This window comes from Odocoileus virginianus, chromosome 8 (genome assembly GCF_023699985.2).
Source record: "Odocoileus virginianus isolate 20LAN1187 ecotype Illinois chromosome 8, Ovbor_1.2, whole genome shotgun sequence".
Taxonomy (NCBI): domain Eukaryota; kingdom Metazoa; phylum Chordata; class Mammalia; order Artiodactyla; family Cervidae; genus Odocoileus; species Odocoileus virginianus.
Window position 1 is genome coordinate 72,769,328 of NC_069681.1, and position 15,232 is coordinate 72,784,559.

Here is a 15,232-nt window from a genome sequence, read left to right on the forward strand (position 1 = left end):
AGAAGTTCCTCAGAAAGTTGAACCATACAATCCAACAATTCCACTTCTGGATATATGCTCAAAAGAATCAAACACAAAAACCTGAATAGATACTTGGACATCAGGGTTCATAGGAACATTATTCACAGTATCCAAAAGGTGGATGCAACCCAAGGGTCCATCCCTGGATGAAGAGATGAGTAAAACATGGTCTATATATACAATGAAATATTATTCAGTCTTAAAAAGGACTGAAATTCTGATAATTGCTACATTGTAGATAAACCTGGAAACTATCATGCTTAAAGGCATAAGGCAGACACAAAAGGACAAATATTGCGTGATTCCACTTATATGAAGCCACACACACACACACACACACACACACACACAATAGCTTCAGTCATGTCCAACTCTCTGTGACCCCCATGGCCTGTAGCCCACCAGGCTCCTCTGTCCATGGAAATTCCCAGGCAAGAACACTGGAGTGGTTTGCCACTTCCTTCTCCAATATGAAGCCACAGGAGTAGTTATTTTACAGAGACAGAATGCAGAAGAATGGTTACAAAGGGCTAGAGGGAGGCGGAAATGGGCAGGTATTGGTTATGGGAACTGTTTCAGTTTGGAACAATGAGAAGGGTATGGAGATGGATGGTGGTAATGGTTTTACAACAATGCCAATGTACTTAATGCCACTGAATTGCACACTTAAAATGGTAAATTTTGTGCTCTGTGTATTTTGCCACAGTAAGATACATAAGTGTATATTGAGAGAGTTGCAGGCTTGTATATGCATATTTCTCTAGGGCACTTCTCTAAGGCAGTGTGTGCGGTGCTGTTCACCTTCTTAAAGAACAGCTGTCTGATGTCCTTCAGAGTCTGAAGCCAGCCCTCTCCTCTCACCTCATTTCCCTTGTTCTAGCCACCTGGAAATTCACATCTGCTAAAATTACATGCAAGTCTTTCCTCTGCCTTTAATGTCCCTCTGCCCCTGTGAGTTGATGATGGAATCTGATACTTCAAGACCCAGCCAAGTGCCTGCCACCTTTGGAAAAGCTGCAGTGACTCCTGTAGACAGAATCCATTTACCAAAGAACTCTTCCATCCTTCTGATCCATCCCAAACTTGTCCTCAACCAGAGTGAGGTCTTTAAGGGCATGTCTGCCTCACCTTTGTACCAGCTACACAGAGCACAGAACATAATTTGAAGCAGGGTCTTAGGAAATAGTTCAGTAACTGAATTTTTTAAAGGGATGTTTCAAGAGAACAGCATCAAAACATGTATATTATATAGGGTGAAACAGATCACCAGCCCAGGTTGGGTGCATGAGACAAGTGCTCAGGCCTGGTGCACTGGGAAGACCCAGAGGGATCGGGTGGAGAGGGAGGTGGGAGGGGGGACCGGGATGGGGAATACATGTAAATCCATGGCTAATTCATTTCAATGTATGACAAAAACCACTGCAATGTTGTAAAGTAATTAGCCTCCAACTAATAAAAATAAATGGAAAAAAAAATACATAGTATTTTTCTAATCCTTCTCAGAGGGTAGACAATCCTTTGCCCCCACTTTCCAGAACAAATAAATAAGGAAAAGAAATGTCACACCTCGTCCAGGTTGCAGGTGTCAGATGACCTGTGGAGGTGGAGGAACAGCATCAGTGTTCTCTTGCCTCCTTCCAGTCCCCATCTGTGGAGCCAGGCCTTAAATCTTACCGTTCGTGTATTAGGAGCACTCCTTTATTGGTTATAAAACACATGATCCCAAATATTTGTCATAGGTCCTATCCATAAGTGGAATGATCTTATTCATATTTCTGCTACCCCTTCTGCAATAAACCCCCTGCCACTGTTCCAACATCAGTTATCCCAGACGAAAGGCTCATTATTTCATTACTAGTCTCCAGGGCTGTTTGGTCTCGTAACACTGGAGCACGGGGTTTGGGCTGAGAGTCTAAGCCTTGAACTATTAAAAAATGTAAGTAGTCCTTGACACAATTTGGAGCGGTTACTTTCTATTGTGCCAAGAATTCCTTATTAAAAATCAATTTAATTGTGCATACTCCATCTGGTTGGTATTATGGTTTTTATGGGAAGGAAACACGTTTCTGTATTTACCTGATGGTCCATAGGACAAGCACGTCATTTTGCAGAAAAGGAGGCATTTGGTAGCCCTGAAAAATTAAGAAGACTTTGAGGTTGTTTACCAGATTTCACTTTACTAACTTTTGGGTCTTTTGAGCTGTAAGGCTTAACATCTTCGATCATTTGGGATTTTAATGGAAAAGAAAATGTTTAAACTGAAGCAAGAAAATTGCTATGTGCAGATCATATGCTACATTTATTTGCATGTAACAAATTCTGTTTTATGCTGTTGACATTCTAATCTCTTTAAACATAACTTAGATGGTCACATTAGTATTAATTTGTGTTGTTTTATGTTAAAAAATTTTGGATAATGAAAGGTGAGAGGGCTTACTCTTGTCTGCTGGGTTGGTTTCAACCATATTAACGAAAGGCTGTAATATTTCAGCTTAAAATACTGGAGGAAAATGTTTTTAGAACCAGTGTGGTTGCGTTTTGTTTTGTGGCATGTTTTTCAAAGCAGTTTCTATCTTAATTTAAAAAGGAGACTTAGCTTCTTTCCATGTTATTAGAGGCTGAAGACTGAGATCATTCTGTTAATAAGTTTTTTGAACTTCTTACATGCTTATAGTTGTGAAGTATTTTGTTCCTGTCTCAATCTTAAACCGTCAACAGCATGGTTAGTTGCCATGAATATTGATTTGATTCTGAATCGCCTTAACGTCAACGTTTAAAAAAAAAAAAAAACTGATTTGTTATGCAGGGTCTACTGTTAATAACTACAGCAGCCTATCAGACACCTATTTGGTAGCATTCGTAATATCGCAGATCGTCTCTGTGCCCTGATTTTGTCACTTGTGAAATGCAGACTATGCCTTTGTTGGGACTGCTAGGAGGTTTAAGTGAGTTACTCCACTTAGAGTGCTCAAACGTTCTGTTCAGAGTAAGCATCAAATATGCATTAGCTTTTATTTTTATCATGGTATTTTATTTTTTTTTCCATTTATTAGTTGGAGGCTAATTACTTTACAATATTGTAGTGGTTTTTGCCATACATTGACATGAATCAGCCGTGGATTTACATGTATTCCCCATCCCGATCCCCCCCTCCCACCTCCCTCTCCACCCCATCCCTCTGGGTCTTCCCTGGAATTTAGAAAGATGGTAACGATAACCCTATATGCAAAACAGAAAAAGAGACACAGATGTACAGAACAGACTTTGGGACTCTGTGGGATGTTTAGAGAGAACAGCATCAAAACATGTATACGCATTAGCTTTTATGGTCATTGTCAGAAACAACAATGACAGTTCGGCAGTGGGTGGTTTTCTTTCCATTTATTTCATAAAAACAAGAAGCTCGAGGTGAATTAAGGAAGCTTCCCCGATCACAGAAATTCAGTGAGTGGAATTGACATCATCTCTGCTGCATGCGTCCCTCAGATAGTGGGGTAAACAGGTAACAAGGCGACAGAAAGTACAGGAGATAAATGAACATGGTGAAGTGACAGAGAGTAACAAGGTGTTTTTTTCTATGAACTTCTTGAAAAGAATGCTTATTTGTTGTGTGGTAGCAATGTGTACAGAAAAATAGCTCCCTCCTCATCCACCACTATTTCTGCACTAATAGTCACTTCCATGCTTTTCTCTGCATTCATAGAAATACGTAAACACGCAGCATTTTTGTTGTGGTTTTACATGAGGTGGATTCTATACACATCACTGTGTAACTTTCTTGTGTTGGTTTGCGTAGGGATTGGGTGGAGAGGGAGGTGGGAGGTGGGGATCAGGATAGGGAATACATGCAACTCCATGGCTGATTCATGTCAATGTATGACAAAAACCACTACAATATTGTAAAGTAATTAGCCTCCAACTAATAAAAATAAATGAAAAAAAAAATAAAAGAAAAAGAAAAAACAAAACAAAAAAAATCACCAGAAGTTTTGAAAGCACGTGGTGTTTGCTGTTAGCGTTGGGCAGGCCTGTCCAGGACTGGCCCAGAAAGAAAAAACCCCGTCGTTTTCAGAGAGGAAGTCTGCCTGTTTATTACCATAGTCTTCATTTAATTCTGGCCACTTAGTCCCATCTTTATTGGACAAAACGTCCTGAAGGGGGAGGTTTCTAGGGTATTTTGCTACTACTTGTTTTTACTAAGATTTTATTTTTTTAACGTGGATCATTTTTAAAGTCTTTATTGAGTTTGTTACAATATTGCTTCTGTTTTATGTTTTGGCCACAAGGCACTGTGTGATTTTAGTTCCCCAACCAGGGATTGAACCTGCACACCCCAGATTGGAAGGTATAGTCTTAACCACTGGACCACCAGGGAAGTCCCCCTACCTAGTGCCCTTTTTTTTTTTTTTACTGTTCTATTATTTTTAACTTCTGATAATTCTTAACTCTATCATAGCACCCCTGAATTATTTTCTTGTTTTCCTAACTACCTACCTACAAACTTATTTGTTCATTTTGTCTTTTCTTTGGTCAGTTCCATGCTGATTCTCTGGCACACATTCCTTCATTCACGTACATACAGATTTTACATTTTAAAAGACAGACTTGCTGCTTTCACCCCCTAATAAAGAACTTCAAGGGATCTGTTTTTCCACTGTTAACAGTACTGCAAAAGAAGACATATTTTAACATACAGGTGCTTTTATTTATGAGAAATGAACTTCTAAAAATAGAATTTCTAGGTGAGGTGTGTGTTTCTTTTCTATACTAATACATATTGCCAGATCGAATTCCAGAAAGACTGTAGCGCTTTGACTTTGATCGGCTCAGACCCATCTGCACATCAGTAGATCACAGTGTTGCTGCCACTTTAGTGAGGAACTGTGGCTGGTTTATTTAACTACTCTCTGGAGGGCACTTTTCCACTTCAGCCCTCTACTGTGGGTCTGGGAAGAGCAGGGTCAACTGCGGAGCAGGTCCGCCCATTCCCAGGTGAAACCATCACCCAAGCCTGTGGGCCGGGGGCTCAGACTCTGAGCAGCAGCAGGGCTAACTGCCGAGGTGGTACAGTGGCGGCCGGGACCCTAGACGGGAGTCTGTGCAGTCAGCCAGGACGGTTACTGCATTCTTGGCAGAAGGGCAGCAGTTAAAGCAAGAAAGGATCTTTTTCCAAGAAGGAAAAGTCATTTAATAAGTTTGGGTCAGTTTGCTCCTAACAGCACTGCATTTGAGCAGGAGAAACCCCAGGAGCTTGGCAAAGCATGTTGCTGGCCAGCATTCCCACCAGCTCACAAGTCTGAGGCTCTCCGGGCAGAGCCTGGCTCTCCACTTTGACTGCAGCCATTTAATATCATTCCCAGTTAACAGCAGAGTGAAGGCGGAGGAATCTTTGCCCTCTTAGTCCAGAAGAGTAAGATTTAGCGACTAGCAAACCATAGTCCAAGTAACCCCACCGCAGAGGGGCGGGCAGTCTGTCTGCTCTGCGGGCTGTGTGCCTGGATGTGTGGCTTGGAGCCCCGGTGCTCCAAAATTGACACTGATGTTTACGAATTGGGCAGTGCTTTCTCTTTTAGTAGATGAATTAGCATTTGTGTCTGACTAACCAGTGTGAAAGTCTGATTTTATAGTGTGTCAGGGAGTTGTCGTGTACCTGTCCCGTGGATAAATAAAGTAAAAACTCAGTACGTTTATATAAATATTTTAGAATACAGTGTGTTCTACTTTTTCCATTTCACCTAGGGAGATCTTGCCAAAATAAAATCAAGTTTGAGTGTTTACAGCGTAAGAGAAAACCAGCTCATGGATTTTGAATTTAGGAGAATTGTGTTTATTTTTGTTTTAATTTTTTTCCTCTCCCAAATAAATATTTCTAATGAAATAAACAGATCTGATCATCTAATGATGGATTATTTGAATGAAGATGGAAACAAACTTGGAAATGTTGAAAATGAGCTGGCTTATACTTTTCAAAAAGCTGCAGCACCTGCAATTGATAAAAATTAGTACAAACATATCAAAAATCTTGGAAGAAACATGTGGCTCAACCAGGGCCAACTTGGACAGAATCATAACATGGGCTGCTTAGAGGAAATAACTCAACATTCAGCTAATCAGGGATGTTAATCTGAAGTGAAGATTGAAAATTGTGACTTGGTTAGGATTGCTCAGGGCGAAGGTTAATGCTGAGAAAGACATGCTTGATTTCTTAGGATTTTTTTTTTCCTTACTGTGAATTTCAACAATTAGAATGTCACAGTTACATGAAATTTACTGTCTTTAAAGTGATATCTCAGTGATAATTTATCAAGATATATTCTGGTTTAGGGATCTAATTTTGTCCACTTTTGCAGTCACATCCATTGTAACCACGGTCTCTAAGGTGTAGGGCCTGTGGTCCTATGTACGAGGTCAGCCCAGAGGGGAGTTGCTCAAAAAGAAGCAAAGCTTTCTGAACCCCCACGTTGTACACACACGTACAAGCATGACTTCCTGCAGTCTGTTATGTGGCGTTATTTTGCTTATAACAAACATGTTACAATATTGTTTTAAAACTTTATCATGTTGACCTCATGAACCTATTTCTTTCATCCAGGCTTTCCCTGCAGTGGCACTGTTGACCCCTTGGACTAGACAGCTCCTTACTATAGGGAGCTGTCCAGGTCCTCCTATGATATTTAGCAGAATCTTTGGCTTCTGCCCACCAGATGCTGATAACACACTCAGATCATTTCCAGGCATGGTCAGGTGTCTCAGAGGCAAAATCAACCCTAGTTGAGAATAACTGCTTGAAACAGTTATCTAAATGAAACATGGACATGTCTAAAAAGTTCACAGAGGTATGTGAGTCTCCATACTACCCACCTAGAGACCACTTCTGCTATATCAAGATAATGAATATTAACAATTTCGTAAGGGTCTTCCAGAAATTTGCCATGCATGCAGGAGTGTATCCACCAACTCCATATAACCATGACCATTCAATATGTACCCTGGTATTTTTCATGTATCACTGTATCAGTGAGAGTTCAGTATCACCATGTGCACAGACCTATATTGCTTTTTTAAATGTCTGCCTAGTATTTCATTGTTTTAGATGAATTATATCCATTTAACCAGCCTCCAGTGTACATGGGGGATCCTAGTTTCTTATCCTTCTAAATAATGCCATGGTAACCCCCTAGTATTAATATTTTATGTTGAATGCTATATGATTATAGCTATAAGATATAGAGTATGTTCCTAGAAGTGGAATTGCTAGATCAAAGGAAAAATATATGAAACATATTTGTGGACAGTGCTGTATTGCCACCTAGGTATGAAAGTAGCTGTTTTCTCAGGTTGTCAAACTTTTAAATCTTTGACCATTTGTTGGGTGAAAAATGATATCCCTTTGTGGGTGTGTTTCACAAAAAATGAGGTTTCCTACATTTATAAGTGGTTTTGTGTCCTGTGATCACACTGCATGTGTATTTTTGGCCTGTTTTCCTAATAGCTTGTTGGGCATTTTCTTCGTCATTTGAGGAACTCTTTATAGAGTAAGGAAATTAGATCTTCACAGATGTTACAAATACATATTTATATATACTGTTTGTTCATCTTCTTTCAACTTTATTAATGTTTGTCTCTATAGAAGTGTTTCAAATGTATTTCTCTTTTTGTATGATTTCTGAAAATTAATGTCATATAGAGTCAATTTCACATACAAAAAAATAACTTTTTTTCCTGCTATCTCCTAATGCTTTGCATTGGGTATCATGGTTAAGTATTCAAGCCATCTGTAATTAGTTTCAGTATATGGCTTGAGACCAAAACAACCTAAAACTTTTTCCAATACTGTGGTAACATATATTAAAAGGCATTTCAACAGAGTGAGATAAAGGTGGCTTATGAACCAAATGCTGTTGGCATAATTGCCTTCTGTCTGGGTTCCAAGTAATGAAGCTGGATCCACCTTTGGCACTCATAGGAACCAGTGGAAGGCCATTACCTCTCTGTAAGGAAGGACAGTGACCTCAAGATGACAGGCAAGGGCCTTGTCCATTGTAGGACTTTGTAAGTTAGGGTTATGAATTCAATCTTATTTGAATAGTGTTTCTTTTTCACATTTCTCTGGTACTTAGCATATATTTGGGGTTTCATATTTTTAATCCTTTCTGCATTTCTCAGTGCATTATTAATGTAACAGACATATTTGGTATTGCTTCTGTTATCACATTTTATGTTATGTTTTCAGCTCTTGCTGTTTCCTTGGTTTCTACGTTTTACTGAAATTATCCTCATGCTTTATTTCCCTAAGGGCTTGTGAACACTCACTGCTGACTTCGGGTATTGTCTAACTGTGCTGGAGAAACATGACACCAACTTGACTTTTCCCCTTGTAGGCTAATTGGTTTTCCTGGTTGAATATATTAAAGGGTTGATACTACAAAGTTTCAAAAGTCATTAACTGATACATCAGGGTGCCCATGGCTTTTGATCTTTTTGTAGCTGTTGTTTTGTTTTCTGGGGACAAAGGGTGTCTTCTGTATTTATTGGCTGAGTAAGGTTTTAGACTATTTCAGAAATTTTTCTTCTATTATATCTTTGAACATTTGTTTCTAGTCTACGTTTTTTTTAAAGGTACCCCTTTTCGGGCTTTTGTTGTTATATGTGGAAGGCTGTCAGTTTCTCCTAAATTCAGTGTTAACTTTTGTCCTTTGCCCAGCATTTTTCTACTCAGAGCCTGTCCTACCCAACCCAGACTAGTTTCAGTGTCCATCCTGATTTTTGTTTCCCGTTGTGTGTGTGCTCAGATGCTCAGTTGTGTCCAACTCTCTGTGATGCTGTGGACTGAAGCCCACCAGGCTCCTCTGTCCATGGAATTCTCCAGGCAAGAATACTGGATTGGGTTGCCATTTCCTTCTCCAGGGCATCTTCCCAACCCAGGGATTGAACCCACATCTCTTGCATCTCCGGCATTGGTAAGCAGATTCTTTTCCACCAGTGCCATGTGGGGAGCCCATTTTTATTTCCCTTTATGTGTCCTTAATCTGTCTCATCAGCCTCTTATTATTTGTTTCCCTCTTTGGTATCTTACACATCTTGTTCCAGCTTGTTTCAGTGAAAGGTCACATCTTCTTTGGCTCTTTTAGGCTTGTCGAGAGCATTCAAAATATTTTTCTGTGCTTTGAACTGGTTCTTTCTATGGAGATTGTTTCATATTTGGTCATTTATGCCACATTATTTTGTTTATTTTTTGTTATTTTGTAGTGACGCCTAGGGGAGGGGACCTCAGTTTTTCAGAACTCTTTCTCATCAGTAGTTTGTCTCTTCTGCCTGGGTCACCTGTCCCATTGCTACTGTGACCACCTCCCTCACCACCGTTTTTTCTCTGCAGGTGAGTTGGAGGCCTCTACACCTCGTGGTGAATTTCTGTGTATCACAGCTTTCCTGTTAGGTGAATCTGCATTTATTTCCTTTTGGTTTACCTCAATTAGCATCTGCCGCATTGATTGCCCTTTGCTCCTTACTGGGCCCTGCCAATCTCCTCCTCCATCACTTACGAGGAGAGGAGGCATATATGTGTAGATTGCTCTTGAACTCTGTGTGCCTGCTGTGTTGAATCAGTCTCAGGACATCAGTCATGACTCACCCCTACATCAATCTCACCCTCTAAATAAGAGCTGATTCTGCTCTTTCTGGGCTTGTTTCACCTCTTTCTTGGAAACCTTTTTACTCTGAAGGGTTTAAAAAAAATTTTTTTTTCTGTTTTCTTTTAATTAATTAATTAATGAGGCTGTGTCGGGTCTTCGTTGTGGCATGTGGGATCCTTTCATTGCTCCACTAGATTCTCTAGTTGGGGCTCAGAGGCGCAGTAGTTGCCGTGCACAAGTTTAGTTGCTACGCAGCATGTGGGAGTCTTAGTTCCCCAACCAGGGATCAAACCAAGGTTCCTTGCATTCTTAGACAGATGCTTACCCACTGGACCACCAGGGAAGTCCTGTCTCTGAAGGTTTTGTCTGCTGTTGACGTTCTCGTCTTATTGATCAGTTTCTATTCTATGTCATTTGTAGTTTTAACTAAGGCTATCTCATAGTTTCACTGAAAATAGCTATATCTTTTTTGTTTTCAATTATTTTTGCTGCTTTCAGTTGCTATTAGGGAGGTCAGGGCAGTAAAAATATTACTACTCTATCTTCAACAAAAACCAATAAATTAACCGAAATAAGCAATAAAATAGTTCTGTTTGCTAGGTATTTATCAATATTCACTCAGTTGTGTGAGAAAAGGACAAAGAAAAGTATAACACAATCTTGGGAAAATTAAGTTAAGACCCTTAAAACACTTTAGAATTATGTTTGTATCTTGTATGGATCTGGACTCTCATTGCACTAAAAGTTTGGTTGAAGTACTGATTTCCCAGGCCTCACATGGTAGGGAAGACATGTGAATAAAACTGTTGTTTTAGGGGTGGCTAATCTTTAAATTGGGTTTCCCAGGTGGCTCAGTGGTAAAGAATCCACCTGCCAATGCAGGAGATGCAAGAGATGTGGGTTCAATCCCTGGATTGGGAAGATCTCCTGGAGGAGGAAATGGCAACCCCTTTCAATATTCTTGCCTAGAAAATTCCATGGACAGAGGAGTCTGGTGGGCTTCAGTACATGAGGCTGCAAAGAGTCAGACACGCCTGAGCACACAAGTACTTAATGAGCTAAGAACACATGTGACCAACAGTGGTGTGTCTGGTTTGTTTTTTGTTTTTTTCTTTTTCATTTTTATCTATTTGAAAGCCCTACAAAGATAAGTCATATTTATCAAGTCAATTTTATAGGGAAAAGACCATGAAGTAGAGATCCTTCCCATATTGAGAACGTGCTGACACGAAACATTAGATATAAATTAAACATAAATTGCTTTTCTATAAATATGTGCATGCTACCTCTTAAAGTCGATGAATGCCTTCAATGTACAGTGTCCTTAGGATGTTGGTGTTTGTGATATTGGGAATCTGTATTTTATGGAAGAATAACCTCGGTCCTCTGGCTCTGTGTCCCTAGGCAGCTGTGTCCAGCTGGTGGTCCACATTCCCCGCGATTCCTTCAGTGAATGGAAACATTTAGGTCAATATTGATATAAAACTTCATGAACTTCCTTCTCTTTCAGCTTTGGTTTGCCTTCGTTAATGGATTTTCTGGGCAGATTTTATTTGAACGTTGGTGCATCGGCTTGTACAACGTGGTAAGTAAGCACTCTCCCTATCCCTCTGACAGCGTGCGGGGCCGCGCTGTTTGTGTCTGGGACGCGGAGCTAAGTCCCTCATCTGCATCCACTGCTCACATACATCTTTAGGGCCTCCGTTGCTGCCACACATCCTGCAGAAGCACAAACTCCCCACACATGGTTTCAATCATTGCAGATCATTCCTGAATAACCCCATGAAATTATTAACCCATATATCTTGATAATAGACCCTTGTTACCTCCTGACTAAATGCCTGGGCAACATTTCCATGTTTGCAGCTCCAGAAAAAAAATTTCTGAACTGTGTCTAAACTCATTCAGCTCCATAATTTCGTTTCTGAATCTATCAACCCAGATGTGAATGTACAAAACCTAAGCTGGTGTCCTTTTTGTCCTTCTTAAAAGCTTATGTGTCCTTGTGGATGGACATTTCCTCCCACAGTTAGTGCTAAAGTAATGAGTTCTGACTCCCAGCTCCTGTGGAAAACGGTCTTCAGTTTATTTGGTATTTTTTATGATTTTCGAGTTCTCATTTCATTACTTGACTGTAACAAATTCAAAAGCTAAAAATAAGTATCAACTATAGGTTAACATGACTAAGTAACTACTTAGCCTTTTGTTTTCCTGGCAAGGGGTGTAACTTAAGGCACCTTTCTTGAATTGTGCTTTCACACTTTTGTTTTGGACCCTAACTCTGATATTCTCTGCCTTGGGGGAGTTTATACTCTGAAACAGCTGTCATAGGTAGGCATAGATGGAAGTTACCAGACATACAGTAATATAAATCATGGTGCTATAAATATTTAGAGTTTGTATATACATTTGTGGCTGGATATTCAAGTCATCCATCTACTCAGTCCCCTCTTTTTTTTAAGTAGACACTCTGCTAGGTGCTCTATATTTTAATAAAATACTGCATGCAACACACAGAACACACAGCTTCAGCCCTATAGAGCTCAACAGATGAAGAGGGTCGCATGTGGAGACTAAGATGGTGCTGAACCAAGTTCAGATCTTGGTTGATCAGTTGATAACTATGTTACTCACCGCAAAGTGCACTAGTACGTTTTTTGCTAATAATTGTGCCCCCAAAGGCAAAAGTGACAAGTGGAGAGAACAGAGCTGAATTGATGGCCATTTATCACCTATGCTAGAAAAGCCACTCTAACCACCTACCACATGGAAAGGGCCTCCCCTTGGGCAGGTTGTTAACTTTGCGGGACTTAGAAGTGTTTTGAGTAGGTTAAAATTATGTGACCATTCAGGGGGAAATATACGGACTGCTCCACAGTGATTTAGTATTGGAAAAGGCCAACACTGGCCCGCATAGGTATAGTATTAATAACTGGAAGGCTGAGACCTAAGAGGCTGTGCTTTAGCACTAAGAATTGAAATACGCATCACTTGGTTACACAATAAAAGGAGTTTAGCCCTGTCTTCATGCTCAGGCAGAGCATTGAATCCTCTCCTTAGTTCTCTGCCATATTGGGCAGTTCAGGTTCATCCAGCAAACTCATATCTATGATACATCAGATGTTGATGGGCTGTGGGACTATGTTGGTCAACGTGGTCCTCAGATCGCATGCATGAGCATCACCAGGAATTCTTTGATAATGCGGATTCCTGAGCACCGTCCCAACTTAACAAAGAGTTTCCCAAAGATACTGAGAAACAAAATAAAATTTTTAGCAAAACTTTCTAACAGTGGTTATCCACATTAAAGTTTGACCCCCTAGGGTTTGGGATGTATTTTTTAAGTGTAACTTAAAAATCCAGAGGAGAGAGATTATTGCAGCTGAGAAGTGAATTCCCAGGTGAAAAGGCCCTGTTGCCACAGTGTGGAAGTTGGTCACCAGGAAGTGGTGGCAGAGAGTTGGGACAGTCAAGTCCAGTGGGCTCAGAGGGTCATTGACCTCACAGTCAGTCACGGAAGGGCCAATGCTTTTGAGGACTGAAAGTCTGCTCACCTCCCTTGGAAATTGTCTTGGTAACTTTTGTTTGAAATAAATAGAAACTTAGGGAAAAGATGTAAAAAGGATACACAGAACTGTATACCTTCATCCATCAGTTATTAACATTTTGCCCCCACTGGCATTCTCTCTCAAGACATTCACATGTGCACATATAGTCAAACACATGCACACACTGCAACACATGTATTTCTGAGCTAATTGGGAATCAGTTAAGACATCATGTCCCTGGGACTTCCCTGCTGGTGCAGTGGCTAAGACTCTGCTCTTCCAATGCAGGAGACCGGGATTCAATCCCTGGTCAGGGAACTAGATCACACATGCTGCAACTAAGACCCAGGGCAGCCAAATAAATAACAAATAAGCGATTTACTAAAAAAAAAAATTTTTTTTTAAAGACATCATGTCCTTCTGCTTTATCCTCAAGTGCATAGCTGGTAAGACAGTTCTGTTATGTAATCACAGTATGATGATCAAAATCATGAAGTTTAATATGGCTACAACACTGCTGTCTAATCTATATGTACATGCATGCTAAGTCGCTATGGTCGTGTCCAACTCTTTGTGACCCTTTGGGGTATAGCCTGCCAGGCTCTTCTGTCCATGGGATTCTCCAGGCAAGAATACTGGAGTGGGTTACCATGCCCTCCTCCAGGGGATCTTCCCAACCCAGGGATCAAACCTGGGTCACCTTTGGCTCCTACATTGCAGGCAGATTCTTTTACCACAGATACACTGGCATTCTTCTGTTTAGCATTTCCTTCCTCTCCAGGTTGCTCCGCAGATACCCAGGGCAAGAGGCAGTTAGTGACATCTGAGATGATGCTGGTGACCGCTTTTCTGGACTGGGGTCGCTCTTCCCATTTTCTTCAAGCAATATTGCTTTTCCTTCTTCCATACTTAACTCTCCATGTTTGATTCACCAAACCAGCTAAAGCAGCAAGTTTCTGTTTCCCAATTTAATTCTCACAGAGCTGAATTAAATAGCTCTGAAACTAACTTCAGATTCCTCCATATCCTGAAGTGATGGATCAATGCCATCCTATTAGATGTTAATTATATCCATAGTCAAATTTCTACATCATTTTATTTTATGGGTAGAATGAGACCAAAGAAGCCACCAGTGACAAAAGCTACCATGATCAAATGGATTTCAGTTACATTTTATCCATTTTTTGTGTGTGAAGAGATGACTTTTTAACAACAAAGAAATGTATCTGACTTAATTTTATCAAGCTAGCAGAATTTGAAGAAAACTGATCCCAGCTTCACTTATAAAAAGAAGTGTACAAATTATAAATAAGGTGTCACCAAATAGAGTTCAACAGTATATCAAAAGGATAAAATATTTGACAGATAATTGGTTTATTTCAGAAATGTAGGAGACTCAAAACTTTAAAAAACTTTCTAAATATCACTGTATCAGCCAAATAAAGAAGAAAAATGTGATCCCATCAGTAGATGCTGCAAAAGTTATTGAGTCAATCCAACTGTCAGTCCCAAAATAAGAAATCTAAGTAACATAACATAGAAGGAAGTCAATTGGCTATAATGCATACTATTTATGAAAAACTAGTACCGTACTACCATAAATGGTAAAATCCTAAAACTTTCATTTTACATAAGAAATTAGTCAGGGATTCCTGTCATCACTATATAATTCAGCATTGTTTGGGAATTTTCAGCAACTGCCAAGAAAATTAAATAGCTATTACAAATACTAGGAAAAAGTAAAATATTTCTGTGCTCATACAAATATGTGACCAAAAATGGCTGTGTAAATATGTTCATATGACTGTACATCTAAAAAGCCCAAAAACATATCAGTAAAGAAATGATAGAATTATGAGAAAATTATAAAATTGTAAGATTTTGATTGTAAGTTATAAATCTATAAGACAATGATAAAATTATAAGAAAATCTAAATGACTAGATTCATAATAAATACATGAAAACCAATAGCTTTTTCTGACCTGGCAGTCACTAGCTATTTTTGTTTAGTATAGCAGTAGATTTAGAAA

General features: G+C 39.7%; 1 protein-coding gene across 1 annotated transcript in view; it reads left to right on the top strand.

The window, feature by feature from the left end:
* Positions 1–15,232, top strand: part of ATP8A2 (ATPase phospholipid transporting 8A2) — a 447,047-nt gene that overhangs the window by 288,275 nt on the left and 143,540 nt on the right. Inside the window, exon 28 of the mRNA XM_070471693.1 lies at positions 11,164–11,238. Within this exon, the coding sequence (XP_070327794.1) occupies positions 11,164–11,238 (75 nt within the window). The remainder of the gene's footprint in view (positions 1–11,163; positions 11,239–15,232) is intronic.